At 44.9% G+C, this 25,584-nt stretch overlaps 1 protein-coding gene across 3 annotated transcripts in view; it reads left to right on the plus strand.

Moving 5' to 3' along the window:
- PACSIN2 (protein kinase C and casein kinase substrate in neurons 2) overlaps positions 1 to 25,584 on the plus strand; it is a 499,840-nt gene that overhangs the window by 325,280 nt on the left and 148,976 nt on the right. For all 3 annotated transcript variants that reach the window (XM_029600100.1, XM_029600098.1, XM_029600101.1), the window contains exon 6: positions 3,854 to 4,029. In XM_029600100.1, coding sequence (XP_029455960.1) covers positions 3,854 to 4,029 — 176 coding nt within the window. The remainder of the gene's footprint in view (positions 1 to 3,853; positions 4,030 to 25,584) is intronic.

The raw sequence follows: 25,584 nt of genomic DNA on the forward strand, positions 1-25,584 counted from the left end.
AAATAGCCTCTTGCTGCTCCCTGGTGACTCGCACTTGCTTCTTTCTCTGGAAGACAATGAATCTGGTTTGAATTCCATGGCAGTGATGGAACTGGCAGCCGCCTTTTTAGCAGATGCGGACTGCGACCTCATCCGCATTTGAGTCAGAGGGGTGTGACTTCTGTGATAGCGGCCAGGCGACAGCTATGGCTAATGAATTGGTCGGCCAATTCAATTTCAAAGTCTAATCTTACAAAATTGCCTTTTAGGGATCACTCTTGTTTGGGAGTGAATTAGAAAGAATGGCCATTAAGTGGGGTGAGTCCCAGGTTCCTCGGTTACCAAAGGATAAAAACCAAGTCTCATGCTCGTTTGGCGTGAGAGATCGTCCTAGGGGTTTCAAACACTTTAGACCCTACAGAGGAGCGTCTTCTCAGAGGGCTTGACCTTTGGTTAGGTCTCGGTTTTTTTGTCCCAGACAGCCCAGGCAGGGCACAGACTTGAGCAATGGTGTCCCCCTGACCCCGTCAATGAAAGTGTGCCGATAAGGAGAAGTTAAATTGACTGAACTGAACATTATTGGGGAATACTGTGGGAAGATTTCTGTGACTAAGAATATTCATTCGAGTATATATGCCTCACACTAAAAGAAAGGGGAGATTGAGAGGTGAGGTAACAAGCTCACCAGCAATAGACCCTCGTCAGCCACAGATCCCCAGTTTTTTCCCAATGGCTGGAACCTCCACACCGGAGAGCTTTGTCGCAGGGGGGTTGGAGGGAGAGCGACCACCATCCCCTTTGACTTTAGATGTCACTCTTAGCCCCGGATTTCCAAAGAAGCGATCTCACCCTGGAGAAACTAGTTTGTCACCCTTAGTAGTGGCAGAATCAGTACCATTACAATTATCACAAGAAAGAAATGGGAGGGAAACTACTGCTGTGAATGAGAGGGAAGAACAATTAAGAGCCCTAGCGGAATCTAGTTTAGTCGTGAAATCTGATTCGATTTCCTTAGAAGGAATTTGGTCTACTTTGAAATCGATTGAAAATTCAATAAAGGTTCTTTCTCAAATTACTTTAGAAACCAAACAACAAACAATGACAAACAATCATTTAATTGCTAAGTTTAATGAAAAAACACATTTACTTGAAAATAAAATTACTTCTTTAGAACAAAAGCAAGTAAAATTGATTGTTTCAGAAATAAATATTTCTAAAAGATTAGAATCAGTAGAAAACTCATTAAGAGCTCATAACCTGAGAATAGTAAATTTTCCAGTGATTAAAAATATTTCCCCAATAAACCTTTTTAGAACTTATATGTTGCAGGTTCTAAAAATCCCAGAACCAGCACTTCCGGTACTGGTTAAGGCTTATTACCTTCATCAGGTAAATCAGGATGAGGCACAAAGTGAAGGTCTGAATTTAACAGATATATTGGAACACTCTTTTGAATTAGAAATTTCTCATAGAAAGCCATTGCTTATTTCCTTTGCCTTTCTATCAGAGAGAAATAATATATTGCGTTTATTTTTTAGAAATAGACAGGTTAAATTCTATGGCTTTCCAATTTGGGTATACCCTGATGTAATAAAACAGACACAACAACGTCGAAAGGAATTTTTACAGATGAGGGAACAAGTAATCAAGTTAGGAGCTCGCTTTACGTTAAAATATCCTTGTAAAGCTTGTATAGTTTATAATAGAAATAATTATATATTTCTTGAACCTGTACAATTGAAAGATTTCTTGATTGCTCACCCTGCTCAGGTATCTACAGCAGTTTTGGAATGAATAAAAATGGGTTCATAGTATCGTTCAGTTAATCAGTCATGTTACTATTATTTGTAAATTTTTATTTCTTGATTAACGCTATATTCTGTTTTTCTCCTTATTATCTTATAATTATGATGCCATAAAGTAGTGAAAATATATGTCAAAGTTTGATTTTCCTTTACCTGATTGTTACTTTGAACATCAGTTTTTCTGTATAAGAATATTTTCTTGGTTATATTTCAAAAATTGAAAATAAAGAATTAAAAAAAAAGAAAGTGTGCCATCCCACCCCCGGGAACAGGAGATAGAGGGTCATCTCCCTCTTTTTTTTTTTATCTGAGGTGGGTCCAGATCATGTCAGACCAATGGGTTCTGGAGGTGATTAGAGATGGCTGTGCTCTGTAGTTTCTCAGCGCTCCTCAAGACGTTTTCATGGTGTCTCCCTGCAGCTCTCCACAGAAGACAGGCAGTGAAGTGTGCGTTGACAAGGCTCCTCAGCCTGCGGGCTGTGATACCAGTGTCCATGTCATAAGTAAATATGAGCTGATATTCCATTTTTCATTGTACCCAAGAAGGAGGGTTCCTTTCTTCCCATCCTGGATCTCAAGAGAGTCAATTGTCATTTGTAAGTGACTCGTTTCCGCATGGAAACCTTACTCTCGGTGATAATGGCAGTACAGTCAGAGGAGTTTCTTATGTCTCTGGCTTTGTCAGACATGTACCTGCATATTTCCATCCAGCTGGAGCACCAATTGTTTCTGTGTTTTGGGGTGACATTATCAGTTTTGAGCACTACCTTCAGTTTGGCCACCGTCCCAGAACTTTCTCCAAGGTCATGGTGGTGGTAGTGGCACTGTTGAGAGAGGATGGCATTCTAATCCACCCATACTTACACAATTGGCTAATTCTGGCCAAGCGTACTGTTAATCACCACTGTACTCTGTGGTTCCTCTGTGGAGGAATCACAGAGAACAGTATTTTGGATTTTTTTTATAAGCCCATGATGTGTGGAATGACTTAATGCCAGCTCTGGGGCTGGCATTAAATTTGCCGAGTTAAAAAATGTCCTTTGGGTGCCTGCGATTTAATGCATCAGGGGATAATAGCTAATAGCCTCATCTACATGGAATTTACACATGATGATGTTCTTAACTTCTTCACCAAGAATGATACACCATCAATTTACAAGAGAGCGTGCTTTTTCCATTGCAGGACCAGCTTTATGGAATACTTTACCCACAGAAATAACACTTGAAGCTACTAAAACTTTCAAGAAAAAATTAAAAACTTGGGTTTTCAATAAAGCATTTACAATGTCTTAAGATCAATAACCCCTCTTTCACTTTCAATTATACCTTCCCTTTTTCCCATCCCCCTTCCTTTTATTTTATCAATCACTACACTCTTTAACCCATCCCTCTCTTGTTTCTCCCTCTTCTCAACCCCCAATCTTTCACTGATCACACTCCTATTTTTAACATATTTGATAATTATATATTGTAATACATATCCCATTTTTTCCCCTCATTTGTTATATTTTATTACATTGTATCCATTTTTTTAGTTAAAATTGTTATATGTAAACCGACGTGATGGCATTGCTGAATATCGGTATATAAAAGCAAATAAAATAAATCAGCTACACAATTTTGGCATGCGTTTTGGACACATTAATCCATTTATTGTATAAGGTGTTAGTCTAGTGCGTCAACCTGTGCACTAGTCTGGGCGCACTTTATTGCATCAGCCTGATAGGAAATGCTCTATTAGGTGCTATTTATACTTTCTTGCCTTTTAATATGTCTTGGGTGCATTGAGAAATATGGGTTTTTAGACTTGCAGAAATTTGACTATTAATGATTAATATCTTTTCTGTTAAATATTTTTTCAACTATTCTTTTATAGCGTTATTTTAAAATCTCCACTCTGGAAAAGTATTTTGTGCAGAACGATCAGCTGGACTATTCTACTAATGCAGTAAAGACCTTGAATTTGTGTTCCTTTTTTTATGACTATTATAAATAAAAGGTCCCATATTGAAAATTCAAGATACCCTGTTGTCCAGCTGAGTGAAAACTCCTATCTCCTATCTTCCCAGGCAAAAGAGAAGTATGAAAAATCTCTGAAAGACTTGGAAGGCTGCACACCACAGTACTTAGAAAACATGGAGCAGGTGTTTGAGCAGTGCCAGCAGTTTGAGGAAAAACGTTTGCGTTTCTTCCGTGAGGTCCTATTAGATGTTGAGAAACATCTCAACTTGTCTAATGTTGGAAGGTAAACGTTTGCTCAAAATGTTCATTAGCTTTGTAGTTGGGAAATTTTTTTTTTGAAATGTTTTAACTAGATATATTTAACTCTGCCAGTATATGACATAAGTTTCTCTGGATAACAATATTTGTGTACAAGGTGAATAAGTAGATAAGTTCTAGAGTATAGTGTTCATTCTCTTCTTTTGTGTTTCGCTTCAGAATTTATTTTAAAGTAAAGTTTTTCATGTTATTCATGTGCCTATTTAATTATTTTGCAATCTGAAATATTTTCAGTGGTTTTATTTTCATATAGCACTGGCAGTGCATCCACTGTGTGCAAGGTAAGCATGGATAAATTATAGCAACACAATGAATGATTGTCTGTAATTGTATGTTACAATAGAGAAAAGAAGTTCCTACATAAAGACTCTTGTATCTAATCAAAAACTCAATTGGACTATTTTTGCTCCATTTCAGCCAAATCTTTAAATATGCATAAATATTGTTTAGAAGGTAATTGTGCCAAATAAAGCCCAAAATACAAATAAGGGGAAATATTAAACCAATACAATCCAGATTCCCATCAAAGTTAATTTAGAAGAAACATAGAAATAATGGTACAAAAGGACCAAATGGTCCATACAGTCTGCCCAGTAAGCTTATGGTAGTATCTGCTATGCCATGTAGGTTACCCCATGCTTATCAGTTTCCCAGACTGTAAACGGCATGGCCCTCATTGGTTGCTGTTTGAATCCAATTCACCGTAACACCTTGCCGTTGAAGCAGAGAGCAATGTTTGAGTTGTATCAAAGTATCAAGCTTATTGGTTTAGGGTAGTAACCATCGCACCAGCAAGTTACCCCCGTGCATTCTTTTCTTCATTTCCATCCTTTAGCCTTTAGGGTTCCATAGTATTTATCCCATGCCTTTTTAAATTCTTTCACTGTTTTTGTTTTCACCACCTCCCCCTGAAGGGCATTCCAGACATCCACCACCTTCTCCGTGAAGAAATATTTTCTGACATTGGTTTTGAGACGTCTTCCCTGAAGTTTCATTTCATGACTCCTAGGTCTACTGATTTCTTTCAAATGGAAAAGGTTTGACGTTTGTACATTATTAAAACCTTTCAGGTACCTGAAGGTCTATATCATATCACCCCTACGCCTCCTCTCTTCCAGGGTTATATATATTTAGATCCTTCAGTCTCTCTTCATAGGTTTCTGATACTCCCCCCACACCATTTTGGTAGCCCTTCTCTGGACCACCTCCATCATGTATCTATCTCTTTTGAGATAAGGGCTCCAGAACTGATCACAATACTCCAGGTGAGGCCTCACCAAGGATCTGTACAATGCATCACCATTTCCACTTTCTTACTGGTTATTCCTCTCTCTATGCAGCCCAGCATTTTTCTGGCTTTAGCTATAGCCTTGTCACATTGCATTGCTATCTTCAGATTGCCAGAAATTATCACCCAAGATCCCACTCTTGGTCCGTGCACACCAATCTTCTCCTCCCCCCCCCCCCCCCCCCGCTTCATTTTTTGATTACCACATCCTAGATGCATGATTCTGCACTTATTGGCATTGAATCGCAGCTGCCAAATCCCTTGCATTTCAATTGCTTGGATATTGCTTCTGACATAAAGCACTACTCTCCCTCCTTTCTTGTTCTCTCTGGCCTTCCTTAATAAGTTATAGCCCAGGATGGCTGTATCCTAGTCACGTGACACCGTGAACCATGTTTCTGTAACAGCAACGATGTTCAGATCTGCTTCCACTATTAGAGCCTGCAAGTCTGGGATTTTATTGCCCAGACTACAAGCATTTGTGCTTATAGCTTTCCAGCTTCTCTCCTTCAGGTTACTTTTGTTCTTGGACTTCTTTTGTACTTTATTCAGCTGACTATATTTTCTTCACCCATTTCTTGGAGATGATGGGGGTGACATTCCAATTTCCTTCTGCCACCCCATCCTCTAATTTAAATGCCTTATGGCATAGAATTTGAGTTTATCACTTTGGATCTTTTTTCCTGCCACAGACAGATGTAAGCCATCTTTGATATAGAGCCTTTTACTGTTCCATACATGGCCCCAGCCCCCAATATATCCAAAACTTTCTTCCTTACACCAGGTTTTGAGCCATGCATTGAAGTTATCTATATGGCTTAGCCTCTCCTTCCCCTTCTGAAAAGGCAATAGTCTTCACCATGTGACTAATCTACTTCCCCAGAGTGTGGAAATCTCTCTCTACTGCTTGCATTTTGTTTCTAGCAAGGTCGTTGGTTCCCAGATGGATAATAATGTCAGCTTCAGAGTCCTTACTTTCTTCTATGATTGCATTGACTATCTGAATAGCATTTCTACCAGCCGATAATCCTGGAAGTCTTTTAACTATAGTGTTCCCCTCGAAAAGAGTTCCCGAATTAGTGCCTCTGATGACTGAGTCACCTAGCACAGAAAGCTTTTTCTTATGGTTTTTGGTTATATTATGGAATTTGTTGTTTCTTTCCTTTCAGATACCACTTCAGTCTCCATTGCTAAAGCCTGTTTACTACCCAATACAAAGAAGGCATTTTGTTCTTGAGTCACTAAAGAGACTGCAATACAGGTTTTATTCTATCAGAGCCCACTGTAATCCATTTATTCTTGGTTTCTGTATGCTCTGTGTAAGTGGGAGAGGACAAGTGGGCTGTGCAATTATGAAGAATGGGTGTCTTTAGGTCACTGGTCTTATCCTAACTGAGTCCACTGAAAACCACTTTTTTCTGGATTTCTGAATTTTCTGTGGTAATGGGGAAACAATTCCTGAATGCTGTAAAGTGGGTGAGGATTCCTTGGTGGTTGCTAATACTTTTTTAATTGTAGCTAATTCAGCTTTTAAGGTAAGCCAACTCCTTTTTCATGGAAGAGAGTTCTGAACAAATGGGACAAGCCTTACGTTTCCAGACAGTTTGCCTCAAGATAAAGGCTCTGCAATTGTTGCATTGAATAATTTTCATTTTGTTCATTTAATTTGATAGAGAGCACCTATAATGCGATAAAGAATTATTTTGTTACCAATTATGTATCCCAGCTAGACTATATTAGAAGAGGAAGTCCGGGGGAGGGTGAGAGGGAATTAAATAGTTGATATTATTAGCTACTATTTATTTATTTATTTATTTAAAAAAACAAAACAAAACAAAACAACATTGTATGCTGCTGTTCAGTACATCACAGCAATTTACAAGAAAGCCATATATTATAAAATTACATGACAAAACAAAAATACAAATGATACATAGTGAAAATACAGAAAGTAAAACATTACAAAATATAATACATCACTATTCATTATAGAACAGCACCTTCCACTGCAAACTCTTTGCTATATAGTCAGGTCTTACTATAATTTTAGCTTACTTGGAGTTATAGGGATCTTGTCAGATCCTCTGTATAGTTGTTGGTTTTTTTAATCCTCTCTTTTAGTACTGCTATCCATATCTAATAATCCGCACTTTCTGCCCTTCAGTGCTGCAATCTGAGCAATTGCCTGAAAGACACACCAACAAAGCAAATATATAAAACTTTTTTTTGCTATATTTCAGATATTAAGACAGTAATATATACTTAGTTTTGAGAGCCCTTCTGGACAGGAAATAACCTGAAAAGACTGGCACTTGCCCTTGCTATTCAGAAGACTATCTGGCTGCTATTGATTAGGATCAGCCCCACCTGAAGAAAAGCAGCCTTCTCTTAGGTGAGGAGTTTTTTTTATTATTTTTTTTTCCTCTTTTCCACTACTAACAATCAATATCTAAGAATCTACACTTTCTGCCCTTCAGTGCTGCAGTCTGAGCAACTAACCCTCACAGACACACCAACAATGCAAATATACAAAACCTTTTTGCTATATTCAGATATTAAGGGCAGTAATATATACTTAGCTTTGAGAGCCCTTCTGAACAGGAATAACCTGAAAAGATACTGGCACTTGCCCTTGCTATTCACAAGACTATCTGGCTGCTACTAATTAGGATCACCTTCACCCAAGAAAGCCCCCACCCCAAGAAACATCATTTGTATGCACCTAATTAGGATTGTTGGACCTTTTAAATGCCAGGGATCAAATAAATGAAAATCCTTGGTCTGCTTAGTTTAATGATCTCTCTTTGTTATGCTCCGGCTTGTGGACCCTTGGGCCGACGAGGGGATTGTTACACCTTGCGGAGGATCCGTAGGTTCTCTCGTCGGGTGGCGAGGCAGGACAGAGGAGGAGAGCAGCTGACCCTTGGCACTGAAGACAGAAGCTACTGTGGAGACTGACAAGGAGATGAGCAGAAGGACAGTCTTCACCACTGGTGGTCTGCGGTCCCCCCGGGAGGAGCCCATAGGGACCCGACCGCTGGAACTTAGGTGGACCTCGAGAGGTCAGGGTAACGGTGCAAAGGACAACTGGAGCTTTGCCCTGGAAGCCCGCGATCCCCCCAGGAGGAGCCCGTAGGGACCCGGGCCGCTGGGACTTAGGTGGGCCCTTGGAGACGGTAGTCTTGAAGGTGTCCTAGGTCGAGTGCCGGAGGATCAACGCTCACCAGTCCGAGGTCGTGTACCAGAGAGTCACCGCTTGCCAATCCGAAGTCAGGAACCAGAGAATCACCACTTGCCAATCCAAAGTCAGGAACCAGGAACACCAAGATGAAACAGGAACCAGAGTCCAAGCGCAGGGAACTCACCGAAGCAAGCAGACTAGACAGCGTCGTAGGGGACATTGCCAAGTCGAGGAATGGTCAGAGGAAGTCTCCTTATATACTTCCTCTGGCCCTAGAGGTAAGAACCAGCTGCAGGCAATTAAAGGGCGAGGTCCCTTTAACTCTGGAAAAGGGGCGTGGCCTCGCGTCCAAGCATGGCTACGGCCATCTTGGATCTGGGCCGCGGAGGAGAGCAGCAGCGGCCGCGCGGGAGGAGCAGGGACGCTCTGATCCCAGCGGCCAGCCTGAAGGCCCGCGCCACCGGGGCAGGGCAGTCGGTCCCAACGGCTGCCCTGGTCGTCGGAGAGGTAGGGGACCGCGGCCCGCGGACGGCCGTGGGCACGGAACCACAACACTTAATAATTTAAAACAATTTTTAAATAAAAAATTGTGTGCGCCAAAAAATATAAATAACTTAGCTGAAAGTAGTCAGTTTCTTTGATATCCCTGAAACAATGCTGTTTCGAATTTTACTACATCGGAGGCAAATCAAAGCATATTTCAATAAGCAAGTCCATAAATGTAATTAACAAAAACAGTCCCATGGCTTCTGCAGCTGAAACAATGTTCTTAAACGTGAAACTGGAAATGACGCAAGGACATAAAATCACATGACAACACTTTCAACCACAATGCTGATCATAGTGAAGAAATAATTTTAAAACAATGAGTACTATTCTCATTGTTAAGACCATATGGGTCTACAGTATCCAAAATATAAATCCATTATCATATTTTATTTAATATAGCTGAGAAATCTCCTTTCCTGAGAGGAAATGGTACTTGTTTTATTACCACCCAACAAAGTTTGTGAAACAAATGCTGGTGATCTGCACAATGCGTCACTGTAGGGGTGCTCAAAGTGACAGCGTCAATATGGCTCTTCTGTTCAACAATCAAGTTTAAATTACTCTAGATGTGCGTCCATCATATACTAGAACACATGAGCAATTCGGACTAGTTTGGTTTAACACAAGAGCCGCATTAACACTGTCACTTTGAGCGCCCCATGGTGATGCATTGTGTGGATCCATCAGCATTTGTTTCATGAACTTCTTTGGGTAGTATTTGAACAAATACCGGTTTCCCTCAGGGGAGGAGATTTCTTAGCTATATTAAATAAAAGATGATAATACTGGATTTGCATTTTAGATACTGTAGACCCACATGGTCTTAATGAACAATTAAAATATTTCTCATTGTTTTAAAATTATTTTCCTGTCATGTAGCCAGATGGACTCAGAACAAGTGGGTATAGTGTGCTCGTGCTAGCAGTTGGAGACTGATCTGACGTCAGCACGGGTACATATACCCCCACAGGAAGTGAAGCTCCTCAGTAATTTCCGTCTCCAAAGCAGTTTGGAGAGCCTGCACGCTCGCTGAGCGTGTTTCCAATCTACTTACTAAATTTCTACAGGAACATCGAGCCCCGCACTCCTGCGGTGATACCATTCGGTCCCTCCCCCAGTTGAGTTTCCCGGGGTGATTTCCGCGATCCCTTGGAGGTTTTGGCCTCGGTCCGGTGGCCGAATCGCGGCAGGGACCCAGCCTCCGAGCGAGGCTTGGGCGGGCTAGGAGGCGCCTCGGTCCTGGCGTGGACTTGGGAGGCAGCGGGTGCATTCCTCAAGCGCGGCGGTGAAGGTATTTCCCCTCTCCCCCCGCAGCTGGAGACCGCCCGGGTTTCAGCCGGGAAGCGCCGAGGAAGAGGTAAGGCGCATAACTTTTTACTTTTGGTCTCCGAAGTTCAAGGATCGGCGGCGTTGCCTGTATGCGGCACGCCGCGGAGGTCGCCATTTTGTCGGCCCTGTTCAAGTATTGAGCGCCCATGATAGGCGCCTGTATCGTATTGAGCGTATATTGCATATTGTTGAACATATTATTGAGCGCATATTGTATTTAGCGTATATTGCTGTCCGTATATTATTGAGCGCATATTGTTTTGAGCGTATATTGCTGACCGCATATTATTGAGCGCATATTGTATTAAGCGTATATAAGCTGCTGCTTACTATTGGTGCATGTTGTTGAGCGCATTTTGTTGAGCGCATATTATATTAAGCGCTTATTGTATTAAGCGCATATTGCTGCCGCATATTATTCAGCACATATTCTTCAGCGCGCAATGGAACAATCGAATGCCCCGGTGTCCCCGGCGGCGGCGCCTCCTGATTCCGGCGTGAAAGCTCTCAGCCTCTGCTCAGCATGCCAGCTCAGAGCCATGCACAGCGAGGAGCCAGACTCCCTTTGTGCCCAATGTGAGGAGGCAGTGGGAGCCTCGGGCCAGGACCAGTCTCAACCGAGGTTTGTTGACAGTTCCCCAGGGGCCACCCCGGATTTCGCGGGTAGTCTTGAGCAACCTGGGATACCGGGGGACCTGGTTCCCCGTAGACTTGAGACCTCCTCCATTTCCTGGGTGGATCTCTTTAAGGGGATCCATGTCTTTGTACAGATGAAATCAGCTTCCCGTCCAGGCCTTGCTGTTGCTGCTGCTCCGGTGGCTGCTCCAGCGGATCCTGCCCCTGGACCTTCGCACCCTTCTCGTGGGCAAGCACACCCGCCTCTGGGCAGTCCGGTTCAGGCAGACCCTGATGTCTCGGAGACCGAATCAGAACCCTCCGAGGAGGGGGAACTTCCCTCGGGGATTGAGCCATATCGAACCATGAGGCGGTTCTTCCCCAAGGAAGATCTCTCCGACTAGTATCTCAGTGCCTGGCAGAGTTGGATATTTCAGGCCCCAGCACTACGGTGCCTGAAATATCTACACAGAAACCCTCTGCTGGAAGGTCTTCATCCTACAGCCCGCCATTTTCCTTTCTTGCAAGCCGCACAGCAACTAATAGATCTGGAATGGGCTGCACCTGCGGCCTCATTCAAAGGGGGTCGGGGCCTGATAGGCATGTACCCTCTGGATCCGGCAATCAAGGGAGATGCTGGCATGCCCTCAGGTGGACGCCTTGGTTAGCGCAGTGGTCAAGACACCTACCATTCCAGTTGAGGGGGCGGGGGGTGGCGGCCCTCAAGGAACCTCACGACCGGCGACCGGACGCCATCCTGAAAGACATTTGAGGTAGCAGCTCTGTCTTTGCGAATCGCAAACCTGCTGCACAGTGGTGACGCGTTCCTGTTTATCACAGGTCAGGAACAATGCTCCAGCAGCAGACATGGAGTCCGCTCTCTCGTTCCTCACGGATGCTGCATCAGACCTAGTCCGTACAACAGCCAAGGGGATCTCATCTTCTGTGGCTGCCAGGAGGCAGCTCTGGATACGGAATTGGTCAGCCGATGCTCCTTCGAAGACACGCCTCACCAGAATGCCCTTTAGAGGTTCTTTCCTGTTCGGCAGCGACCTAGATAAACTAGCCAGCACATGGGGTGCCTCTCCAATACCGCGACTGCTGGAAGACAGGTTCAGAAGGAACCAGCGCGCCTTTCCGAGGCCATCCAGAGGCAGAAGCTCCCAACGCTTCATTCCCTATAGGGGTCGCTACCAGGCACCCCGTCCTCAGGCCAGGAACCAGTCCTTTCGGCCCAAACAGCAGAAGAGGGGAGCCGGCTCGGGTTCCGGGCTCGGGTTCCGGGCCCGGCCGCACCTCCCAATGAGAATCAGCCGATCCATCCGGGGGACGAAGCTGTAGGGGGCAGGTTAACCCTCTTCTACCCCAGATGGGTCGAGATTACGTCGGACCAGTGGGTCCTCGCCATCATCCGAGAGGGGTATTATCTGGACTTTCATCATCTCCCTCCGGACAGGTTTGTGGAATCTTCATGTCCCATACACAAGAAGGCAGCCTTGGAAGCTACCCTGGCGAGGCTCCTGTCCTTGAAAACCATCATCCCAGTACCTGCATGGGAAATGAATTCTGGATACTATTCCATTTATTTCATGGTACCCAAGAAAGAGGGCACTTTCCGGCCCGTATTGGACCTCAAGTCCGTCAATCGATACTTAAGGGTCCCGAGGTTTCGCATGGAAACTCTGCGCTCAGTCAAGACCGCAGTACAGCCAGGAGAATTCCTCACGGCTTTAGACTTGTCAGAAGCCTACCTGCATATCTCGATCCATCCGGCTCATCAGCGCTACCTACGCTTCAAGGTTCTGGGACGCCACTTCCAATTCCGGGCTCTGCCCTTCGGGTTAGCCACGTCGCCGCGGACCTTCACCAAGGTGGTCGTAGTGGTAGCAGCGGCACTCAGACGGGAAGGAATCCTCGTCCATCCCTACCTGGACGATTGGCTGATCAGGGCGAAATCACGGAAGGAGAGCCATCGGGCAACCAACAGAGTGATCGCCCTTCTGGAAAGCCTGGGATGTGTAGTCAACCTCAAAAAGAGTTGCCTACAGCCTTCCCAATCACTGGAATACTTGGGAGTACAGTTCGACACCCAGGCAGACACAGTCAGTCTCACTACCAAGAGAAGGTTAAAACTTCAGACGCGTCTCCGGTCCTTGATGGGAGCCAGCCGGCCCATAGCTTGGGATTATCTGCAGGTTCTCGGCCTCATGGCCTCCACCCTGGAAGTGGTGCCCTGGGCAAGGGCCCATATGAAACCTCTACAACACTCCCTGCTCTCTCGCTGGAGCCCCCGCTTCCGGAATTATTCCACGCACCTACCTCTGCTGGCCAGAGTGAGGACCCAGTTACGGTGGTGGTTGCAATCCAACCACACGAGCAGGGGGTCGAAGATGTCCTCCCCCACGTGGACTCTGCTCACCACATATGCCAGCCTGAGCGGCTGGGGAGCATACTGCGAAAAACTCACCGCACAAGGGCGGTGGAACAGAGAAGCGTCAGGGTGGAACATCAACCGTCTAGAGGCACGAGCAGTCCGGCTAGCCTGCCTGCAATTAGCTCACAGACTGAGGAACAGAGCAGTCAGAGTGATGTCCGACAACGCCACCACGGTGGCATACATCAACCGCCAGGGCGGAACCAGAAGCCGACAGGTATCTCTAGAGATAGCCTCATTGATGACTTGGGCAGAGGCAAATCTTCAGGACATCTCCGCCGTCCACATTGCCGGGAAGGACAACACCACGGCAGACTTCCTCAGCAGAGAAAGCCTAAATCCGGGGGAATGGCAGCTGTCACCGGCAGCCTTCCTGATGATTGTGGATCATTGGGGGATTCCGGACATGGACTTAGTAGCGGACAAGTCCAATGCTCAAGTACCCAGATACTTCAGCCGCAAGCGAGATCCGTTCTCACACGGGATCGACGCCCTGGTTCAGCCATGGCCTCCAGGAACTCTGCTATATGCCTTTCCTCCGTGGCCTCTGCTGGGCGCCATCATCCACAAGATTCAGAAGCACCGGGGCCTAGTTCTTCTAGTGGCACCAAATTGGCCATGAAGACACTGGTACGCGGACATGAGAAGACTACTGGCGGGGGAGCCCCTTCCCCTGCCGCCTCTCAGGGACCTGCTTCATCAAGGTCCCATCCTCCACGAGGATCCGGCTCAATTCTCTCTTACGGCCTGGCCATTGAGAGGGCTAGACTGAAGAAAAGTGGTTACTCGGAGCCCGTGATAGATACACTCCTCCGAGCCCGCAAGCTTTCCACATCCCTCACCTACGTAAGGATTTGGAGAATATTTGAAGACTGGTGCGACACTCATGGCACCAATCCACATGCGACCACAATCCCTATTGTTTTGGATTTCCTGCAGGATGGACTTCAGAAGGGTCTCTCCCTCAGCTCCATCAAGGTTCAGGTGGCTGCGTTGGCTTGCTACAGTCCCAGGAGGGATGGCAAGACCATTGCCACGCACCCAGATGTTTCTCGCTTCCTGAAAGGAGTCAAGCACATTCGTCCGCCACTGAAGTGGCCAGTGCCTTTGTGGAACCTCAACCTGGTTTTGGATTTCTTTGCGGGAGCCACCTTCAGACCCCTTCGGGGCCTGTCTCTCCGTTCTCTCACTTTGAAGATGGTGTTCTTGCTTGCTGTATGTTCAGCACGCCGCATCTCAGAGCTACAAGCACTGTCTTGCCGGGATCCCTTTCTCAGAATCACTCCAGAGGCTATCCATCTTCGCACGGTTCCATCCTTCTTGCCTAAGGTAGTCTCACAATTTCACCTCAACCAGACCATATCCCTGCCTACCACGGCGGGTTTGAAGAAATCAGAAGAAGGGCATTTGCTACGCCATCTTGACATCGGCAGATTGCTGCCCAGATATCTGGAAATGACAGAAACAGTACGAAAGACTGACCATCTGTTCGTCCTTCACAGCGGGAAGAAACAAGGAGAAGCGGCCTCTTGGCCCACCATCGCCCGCTGGATTAAAGAAGTCATCAGAGCGGCCTACGTAGAGGCCGGGAAGTCACCTCCTCTACAAGTCAAGGCCCATTCTACCAGAGCCCAAGCAGCATCTTGGGCAGAATCTAGGATGCTGTCGCCTGCAGAAATATGTAAAGCGGCGACGTGGTCCTCCCTCCATACCTTCTCCAGGTTCTACTGTCTGGACGTCCAGGCCAGGGAGGACACAGCATTTGCGAGGGCGGTCTTACACGGTCCTCAGGCAGCCTCCCGCCCAGTCCACGAGTAAAGCTTTTGTACATCCCACTTGTTCTGAGTCCATCTGGCTACACGACAGGAAATGGTGAGATTACTTACCTGATAATCTCGTTTTCCTTAGTGTAGACAGATGGACTCAGCATCCCGCCCAGCTGCCTGTATACATTGGTTTCACCGATTCAAGGTAAGCCTTATCACTTCTTACATGAGTGCGTCCACTCTACCAGGTGTCGACGCCTTCCGGTTGGGAATGCTGGCGGTCTCCAGCTACTATCAGTCGGTCAGGGGAATCCTGTTTTCACTATTTCATTGATCGTCAGTACACATATATCCATAACAGCTTTTGCAAGGAAGATTACTGAGGAGCTTCACTTCCTGTGGGGGTATATGTACCCGTGCTGACGTCAGATCCGTCTCCAACTGCTAGCACGAGCACACTATACCCACTTGTTCTGAGTCCATCTGTCTACACTAAGGAAAACGAGATTATCAGGTAAGTAATCTCACCATTTTTTACTACTATCAGCATGTTGTGTTTGGAAGTTAGCATGTGGCACATTTAAAACTATTCGGAGAAAGTTCTTTTTTACTCAACACACAATTAAACTCTGGAATTTGTTGCCAGAGGATGTGGTTAGTGCAGTTAGTTTAGCTGTGTTTAAAAAGGGATTAGATAAGTTCTTGGAGGAGAAGTCCATTACCTGCTATTAATTAAGTTGACTTAGAAAATAACCACTGCTATTACTAGCAATGGTAATATGGAATAGAATTAGTTTTTGGGTACTTGCCAGGTTCTTTTGGCCTGGATTGGCCACTGTTGGAAACAGGATGCTGGGCTTGATGGACCCTTGGACTGACCCAGTATGGCATGTTCTTATGTTCTTTTTTTTTTTTCCATTTTTTGTTTATTGATATTTCAACAATTTACTTTGAAAATTGAATATTGAAATAAAGAAAAAAATCATTGCAATACACACATAATCTCCTGGTAGGATAGAGGAAATACATTTTTCTCTCAATTATAAGAACAATGGGAGAACCAAAAAGATAATTAGCGGATTACAAAAATAATTTATACATCTTACTCAGGAAAAACTCAGTGTTGTGTACCCATTCTATCTTATCCAACCCTCCTAGTTCTGGGAGTTTAGGAGTCCAGATATTGACGGAGCTGTGCTGGGTCAGTGAAGATATATCTATTATCTTGATGTAAAAGAATACATCTACACGGGAACCTAAAAAAATATTTAGCTCCACGTGAAATCACTTCTTGTTTCATTATCAAGAACTCTTCCTCTTTTCCTGCATTTTCTTGGTTATGTCCGGAAATATTCTTATCTGGTAACCATAAAATAATAAGTTTTGTTTTCGAAAAAACTTTTTCAGAATATTATCTCTATCTATGGTTTGTACAAACGATATTAATAAAGTCGCTCTACTCTCAATCTTTGTTTCATATGATTTCTCCAAAATTTGAGATAAATTATCAGGCTCTTCAGTAACTTCTCTCTTCTGTTCCTTTTTATCAGGTAAATAAATCATTTTTGAAAATATAGGAATATTAACCTCGGTGTAACCCAGAATATTCTTAAGGTAACGTATGAAAAAGTCCTTAGCTGTCATCCATCTTGATCTGGGGAAATTCAAAATTCGTAAGTTATTTCGACGAATTTCATTCTCTAGGAAGTCCATATGTTTTCCCACACTAGTTTCAGTTTTAATAAAATTATACTGAACCTCTTTCACTCCAGTTATCTCAATTTCAACTTTATCTATCGTCTTTTCCATCGATTGAATTCTTTTTTCCAAACCATCCGATTTTTCCATATTTTGCCTTATTGCTGAAGTCAACTCACAAATTGCCTTGTTCATACTTATAAGAACTTTCCGAATTTCTTCCAGATTTAACTTTTCAGCAATCTCCACCGGTTTCCCCACAATCACCTCAATTCTGGGCTCCTTACCTCTCCCTTCTAGGAGACCAGCCTCTCCATTTCCTTTCTGAGTTGCTTCCTCTTTACCTCCCCCGGAGCCCTCACCGGGGCTCACCGAAGCAGACGGGATCCCTCCGTCGCTTCTCGGGGAGTCATAAGTCCTTGGAGCAGAATTTGATTCCATCAAATTGAGCTGTTCCTGCCCCGATGATCCTGGGGTTTGAAATGGCCTTGCTGGAACTGTTGGAGCCCGGGGACTCAAAGATGTTTCGTTGGCCTGGGCGTCTGATGGCCGCTCTCCAAAACAGACGCCAGCGGCCTCTCCTTCCGGATCCTGGTGCACAAGTCCGAACGCATCGATTTGCGGCTGCCGCATCGAGGAAATAGGTGTTGAGGAAATATTTTCACGAATCTTTGCTTTTCTTTTCGTATGAGGCATCTGGTGCCAAGAAATAATCGCCAAGGAAATCAAATTTTCAAGAAATTACTCAAGGAGCCGCGGAGCCGAGGTGAGTTCGTGTTACTGAGTGGCAGCCATCTTGGTTCCCCTTGTTCTTATGTTCTTAAGTGTTGTCATATGACTTCATTACATCCTTATGCAATTTTTTTTTTTTGCAAAGAGAAATTTTTTTTTTAAATAATTAAAAGGAACCATCTAAACTAAGGAGACAGGATTTTCATTTATTTGATCCCTGGCATTTAAAAAGTCCAACAATCCTAATTTTATAGATACAAATGAAGCTTCTAAATTAACTTTGATGGGAATCTGGATTGTATAGAGGGTAATTGTGTCTGAAAAACCTGGACAATTCACTTTGCTAATTTGGCAGTTTTCCGTATACCATTCAGCACTGTAATGTCAACTGTAAAGATTTGAATCCATTACATTTTTTGTTATATTCAAAGTGGATTATATTCAGGTTTTGCAGGTATTTCCCTGTTCCCCGAGCGCTTACAATCTTAAGTTTGTATCTGAAGCAATGGTGGGTGAAGTGAAATCACAGCCTAAGCCTGAGACCAGTGTATGACTTCCCTGGGGCCCGTTTCCCTGTCTGCTATGCAGGGAAGAAGGATCAGTCCATTCAAAATGGATCTGCATCTCCATGAATAAGTGCCCTGAAAATTGGGGAGTATGGCTACCACTTGAGCTTCTCTTCCAGCCTAACAGAAAACAGTCTTCATTTCTGATCCCTTTCAATCTGCTCATCTGCAGCTTGAAGTAGCCTGTCTTCTTCAGCAGAAGATGATCAAGCTTGTCCTAGCTCAAGAGTGTGACCAGAGGTTCTATTCCTGGAATTGTATAATCCCGAAGAAGTCAGTGGGGTTAAGGCTTATCCTGTATTTGTGGAAGCTGAACAAATTGTTCATCTGAGAAAGATTCAAGGTGAACTCCCTCGAGATGATTCTGCTTTTCATTCAACCGAGGGATTGGATGTGCACTTTAGATATGAAGGACACTTTTATGCACATATTCCCATTCACGCTACCTATCAAAAGTTTCTCAGATTTGTAGCATAGGATGTGCACTACTGGTAAAAGGTGTTTTTATTTAGCCTCTCAGCTGCCCCAAGAGTATTCATAAAAGTTTTGTGGTTGTAGCTGCACAGCTTCATTGGCAGGAAGTCTCACATGTTCCCATACCTAGACAATTGGTTGGTGATGGGCCAGTATCTAGCGGGAGTGCTAGAGTCCATTAGGACTATCTGGTTTCTCCAGTCCCTGGGTTCCTGGTCAGTTTCTTGATGCCCAACTTGGTCTCATCCCAGAGGATACTGTTCATAGGAACCTGGATAGACTCTCTTCAGAAGGGGGTATTTATTCCTGTTGAAAGGGCCAGAGTCTTGTTGGGCCTGGTGAAGCCCTTTCTTCAGCAGATTCAGATGCCAGCAAAGTCTGTCCCTCATATGGTCACATGGCCACAATGGTGCATGTGGTTTCTCTGACTCTTCTGCACATGTAGTAATTTCAATGCCCCCCCCCCCCCCAGGCCAGTGGGATCAATCATTCCAGCCATTATCCCATCAGATCTCAATAACTCCTGAGATGCTAATGTCCCTCCAGTGGTGGATAAACCCAGAGGTTCTAATAGTGTGGATCTCATGGTGCATCCTGGCTTATCAAATGACTCTGTCCACCAACACCTCCCCCAGAGACTGGGGAATGCGCACTGGTTCTACTTGGACCCAGGGGATGTAGTCACTGACAAATCATTCTTCAAGAACTGCAAGCCATCCATTATTCACTAAGGTCTTTTTTCTATATGCTCTTGAGCAAGGAAATCTTGATCCAGACAGACAACTAGATGGCAATGCTCTGTGTAAACAAGAGAGGAAGCCCTCTAAATCTGATTATGGGCCAGTCATCACAATGCTCATCTCCAGTGGATCTATGTACTAGGAGTCTAGAATATATTAGGGGAACACCTCTGCAGAGGTTTGAAACCACTCAAGTGGTCCTTTGGATCCCGGGGACACAAAAGACTTGTTCAGTTGTTGGGAAACATCGTTGATTGAGCTGTTTGTCTTGGAAAACAAGAGGAAGGTTGAGAATGTATGCTCCATGCATCCAAACAACTACAGATTAGCTCCTGTACTAGACTGCAATGTCCGTCCATTGTGTGCATACTTGCCAGTTCCTCTCATTGCCAGGACTATCCTAAAGATCCTTCAGGGTAAGGCAAAAGTAATCTTCATATCTCTGGCCTGGCCAAGGCAAATGTGGTATCAAATATCATTCATCTATCCATTCATTCTGATTCCTTTGAGGATGTCTCCATCATCAGACAGGAGGGTGGCAGTCTCTGCCATCCAGTTGTGCCACTGCTGTCCCTCGGTGTGGTTGTTAAATGTGTGGTAGTCTCTTCCTTACTGCTTCCTAGGAAGGTGAGGTTGTGCTGATTTCCTACAATTTTGAGTGGACAAAGTTCTTGACATGGTGTTGGACCAGCCAGCTGGATCCCGTTTCCTGTGTCCTGAGGGACATGCTTCAGTATCTTCTGTTGTTCTTATCCTGGCCTCAGCACCTCTTCAGTGAAGGTTCATCTCATCACCATTGTGGCATATCACTAGCAGATGGAAAGAGTGCTCTCTCCAACCTTTAGTATTTAAGTTAATGAAAGATCTATGACATTCTAAGCCTCCTGTCAGTAACTAACTTGTGCCTTGGGACCTCAACATAGTCCTAGTTTAGTTCCCTCCCTTCGAACCTCATGAGTTGGTGGACTTTAGAGTAAGTGAATTGCAGGCTCTGGTTTTCATATTAAACATACTTGCTGTTTTTTCACAACAGGGTTCTATACATGTACCCTAAATTCCTTTGAAAGTGATGTCTGCTTTCCACAGTAAGCAAGCTATTGTGCTTCCAAAATTATTTCCAAGACCACATGTGCACAAAGGAAAATGGACCTTGGACTGCAAGAGAGTCCTGGCATATTACCTAAAGAGGACTCAATCTCACCATCAAGCTTCTCAATCAACTGAGAATGGCAATGCCACGGGACTGCAGGCTGGAGTCAGGTTGCACCCCATAGAAGTGGTGCCACATTGCAGGACTTGTCTGGAGTTAATCTTTTGCCCAGCCAGCCCCCTTCCTCACAGGTTGAGCTCTTGGGTTCTGGGGCCAGTAGGACTTATCTTCTGCTGAACATCATGGCAGGGGCTAGATTCATGCATAGGCTGGAAGCTGGAGACTGGCTGGGAACTGGACCTGAGGACAAGGGCAAGGCCTGAGAAACATAAGGAGAGAACAGGGCTGGGCAGAACAAGGACAGAACTGGACCCAAACGGGACAATGACAAGACGTAACAGAAAATTTAGGTCCTGAGGTCGCTATGCAAAAGACTGGAGGCCACAAGGCTAGGAAAGGCAGAACGCCTAGAAGCCACAAGGCTGGCCAGATCAGAGAGCTGAGTTGACTCAATGAAGAAACACTGAGAATACTGGATAGGCTGGGTTAAGTATCGATGAGGCTTGGGCATTGTATAATCAGAAAGGAGGTAACTGGCAAAGTAGTGAGTAAAGCTCACTGAGGACCCTGGTAAAGGTCCCATTCCAGTGGGAGCACTGAGAGGAGAGGATCACCTTGCTGGTGGCTGAAAGGAATCAGTAAGTTTTTGCATGGGACATTGTCCTTTTTAAAAGTATTGGGGCAAAGTTAACTAATTGGGAATATTATTTAGTGTGTTTGTGTGTTTATGCTTTTAATAGTCAGTAAGGCAGTGAACAAACAAGTTAGACTCTTTGTATTTTTAAATAATCAGTCAATAAGGCAGCTAGTAAGCAGTAGGTAGTGTGTTTATTTTTAAAAGTCTGTAAGGCAGCTAGTAAGCAGAACTGAGTGTTTGTATTAAAAAAAAAACAACCCCACACATAACTCCCCCCCCCCCCCCCCCAAAAGTAGCCAGAAGCTAGAAATAAGCTAGGAGCAGTGTATACCTAAGTAAAAAGGTTGAAAAGTTCAGTTCAGTTACTCACCTTGGAAAGGTGTTGAGGTAGTGTGATTTGGTTTGAATAGGTACCAACATTTGTTAATCAAGAGAGCAGTGAGTCACTCTGGCTGACTAACTGAAGTTAGACTGTTTGTATTTCCCAACCTTCCTACCCGTCGCCCACCCACCCCTAGCTCATCCTTTAATTTATAGGTAGGTGCCACTTTCACAAAAAAAAAAAAAACAAACCCAACAACAAAAGTTTGAGAGTTTGATCCAGACCCCTGTAGGCTACTACCAGACATATAGCGAATTCACTAATACATTTAAAGGACGTTAATTAGACACATTCCTACTCCCATAGCAACCTAAAACTTAACTAGGAACTGATCAAAATTGAGATGAAGGCAGCAGTCCAACCGCAAGAGGGGGGATTCCCAGTCTTTGCATCGAGTGTCACATGTATGATTTTTTACCCACCGGTGAGAAGCTGTACATGTGCATGCAATGCAAAGAGCTCCTGGCTCTCAGAGAACAAGTCCGATCTCTGGAGGCTAGAGTGGCAGGCCTGGAGGAGCTGAGGCAGACAGAGAGGTATATAGATGAGACCTTCAAGGACATAGTAGCCAAGTCCCAACTTCAGACTGCCAGCCCTGGTGCTGCCTTGGAGAAAGAAGTTCTCATGATTGGAGAGCATCAACCCTGGTGTAGCAGGAAAGGATCCTGTAGCAAGGACCTGCTCTCCAGGTGATGCACTGCCCTTTCGTACCGAGGATATCTCCCCAAGGCCTACTGCCCAGGAGGGAAGGGTTAGGTCGGCCGTCATAGTTGGTGATTCGATTATTAGGAATGTAGACAGCTGGGTGGCTGGTGGACGTGAGGATCGCCTGTTAACATGCCTACCTGGTGCGAAGGTGGCGGACCTCACGCGTCACCTAGATAGGATTTTAGACAGTGCTGGGGAGGAGCTGGCTGTCGTGGTACATGTGGGCACCAACGACATAGGAAAATGTGGGAGGGAGGTTCTGGAAGCCAAATTTAGGCTCTTAGGTAGAAAACTTAAATCCAGAACCCCCAGAGTAGCATTCTCCGAAAAGCTCCCTGTTCCACGTGCAGGTCACCAGAGGTAGGCAGAGCTCCGGAGTCTCAATGCATGGATGAGACGATGGTTCAAGGAAGAGGGATTTTAGGGAAGGGGGAGTCTCTTCCGAAGGGATGGGCTCCACCTTAACCAGGGTGGAACCAGACTGCTGGCGCTAACCTTTAAAGAGGAGATAGAGCAGCTTTAAACTAGAACAAAGGGGAAAGCAGTTCGCTCAGCAGCGCATGGTTCGGAGAGAGGTATCTTCAAAGGATACTAATGATGCATTAGAATTAGGGCATCCCGACAGGTTCCAATAATAAGAAAAGTAGTCCAAGTGCCTATAATTAAAAACTCACCTGAGCTAAAAAATTCTAACTTATCCCTATCAATTAAAAAGCAGAATGAAAATACAAACAAAAAACAAACTTGAAATGTTTGTATGCTAATGCCAGAAGTCTAAGAAATAAGATGGGAAAATTAGAATGTATAGCAGTGAATGATGACATAGACTTAATTGGCATTTCAGAGACATGGTGGAAGGAGGACAACCAATGGGACAGTGCTATACCTGGGTACAAACTATATCGCAATGACAGAGAGGAGTACCCAGGAGGCGGTGTGGTGCTTTATGTCCGGGATGGCATAGAGTCCAGCAGGATAAACTTCCTGCATGAGACTAAATGAACAATTGAATCTTTATGGGTAGAAATCCCTTGTGTGTCGGGGAAGTCTATAGTGATAGGAGTATACTATAATCCACCTGATCAAGATGGAGAGACTGACAGTGAAATGCTAAGAGAAATTAGGGAAGCTAAACAAATTGGTAGTGCGGTAATAATGGGAGACTTCAATTACCCCAATATTGACTGGGTAAATGTATCATCGGGACACGCTAGAGAGATAAAGTTCCTGGATGAAATAAATGATAGCTTTATGGAGCAATTTGTTCAGGAACCGACGAGAGAGGGAGCAATTATAGATCTAATTCTCAGTGGAGAACAGGATTTTGTGAGAGAGGTAACAGTGGTGGGGCCGCTTGGCATTAGTGATCATAATATTATCAAATTTGATTTAATGACTGGAAGGAGGACAGTAAGCAAATCCACGGCACTCGTGCTAAACTTTCAAAAGGGAAACTTTGATAAAATGAGAAAAATAGTTAGAAAAAAACTGAAAGGAGCAGCTACAAAAATAAAAAGTGTGCAAGAGGCGTGGTCATTGTTAAAAAATACCATCCTAGAAGCACAATCCAGATGTATTCCACACATTAAGAAAGGTGGAAAGAAGGCAAAATGATTACCGGCATGGTTAAAAGGGGAGGTGAAAGAAGCTATTTTAGCCAAAAGATCTTCATTCAAAAATTGGAAGAAGGATCCAACAGAAGAAAATAGGATAATGCATAAATGTTGGCAAGTTAAATGTAAGACATTGATAAAACAGTCTAAGAGAGAATTTGAAAAGATGTTGGCTGTAGAGGCAAAAACTCACAGTAAAAACTTTTTAAAATATATCTGAAGCAGAAAGCCTGTGAAGGGAGTCAGTTGGACCGTTAGATGATCGAGGGGTTAAAGGGACACTTAGAGAAGATAAGGCCATCGCGGAAAGATTAAATGATTTCTTTTCTTCGGTGTTTATTGAAGAGGATGTTGGGGAGGTATCTATACTAGGGATGTGAATCGTTTTAGGACGATTAAAATTATCGTCCGATAATTTTAATATCGTCTTAAACCGTTATGGAACACAATACAATAGAGATTCTAACGATTTATCGTTATAAATCGTTAGAATCGTGAGCCGGCACACTAAAACCCCCTAAAACCCACCCCCGACCCTTTAAATTAAATCCCCCACCCTCCCGAACCCCCCCCAAATGACTTAAATAACCTGCGGGTCCAGCGGCAGTCCGGAACGGCAAGCGGTCCGGAACGGGCTCCTGCTCCTGAATCTTGTTGTCTTCAGCCGGCGCCATTTTCCAAAATGGCGCCGAAAAAATGGCGGCGGCCATAGACGAACACGATTGGACAGCAGGATGGTCCTTCCGGACCCCCGCTGGACTTTTGGCAAGTCTCGTGGGGGTCAGGAGGCCCCCCACAAGCTGCCAAAAGTTCCTGGAGGTCCAGCGGGGGTCAGGGAGCGATTTTCCCGCCGCAAATCGTTTTCGTACGGAAAATGGCGCTGGCCATACGCGTATGGCAGGAGATAGACTGCAGGAGGTTGTTCAGCGAGGCGCCGGAAACCCTCGCTGAACGACCTCCTGCAGTCGATCTCCTGCCGGCGCCATTTCCGTACGAAAACGATTCGCGGCGGGAAATCGCTCCCTGACCCCCGCTGGACCTCCAGGAACTTTTGGCCAGCTTGTGGGGGGCCTCCTGACCCCCACGAGACTTGCCAAAAGTCCAGCGGGGGTCCGGAAGGACCTCCTGCCGTCCAATCGTGTTCGTCTATGGCCGCCGCCATTTTTCGGCGCCATTTTGGAAAATGGCGCCGGCTGAAGACAACAAGATTCAGGAGCAGGAGCCCGTTCCGGACCGCTGCCGTTCCGGACCGCCGCTGGACCCGCAGGTTATTTAAGTCATTTGGGGGTGTTCGGGAGGGTGGGGGATTTAATTTAAAGGGTCGGGGGTGGGTTTTAGGGGGTTTTAATGTGCCGGTTTTGCGATTTTTCGATTTTTCACGATTTTTCACGATATTTTACCCCCCCAAACGGCAACAATACGATTCCCTCCCCCTCCCAGCCGAAATCGATCGTTAAGACGATCGAGGACACGATTCACATCCCTAATCTATACTAGAGAAGGTTTTCATGGGTAATGATTCAGATGAACTGAACCAAATCACAGTGAACCTAGAAGATGTGGTAGACCTGATTGACAAACTTAAGAGTAGTAAATCA

This window comes from Rhinatrema bivittatum, chromosome 4 (assembly GCF_901001135.1).
Source record: "Rhinatrema bivittatum chromosome 4, aRhiBiv1.1, whole genome shotgun sequence".
In the NCBI taxonomy this organism is placed as follows: domain Eukaryota; kingdom Metazoa; phylum Chordata; class Amphibia; order Gymnophiona; family Rhinatrematidae; genus Rhinatrema; species Rhinatrema bivittatum.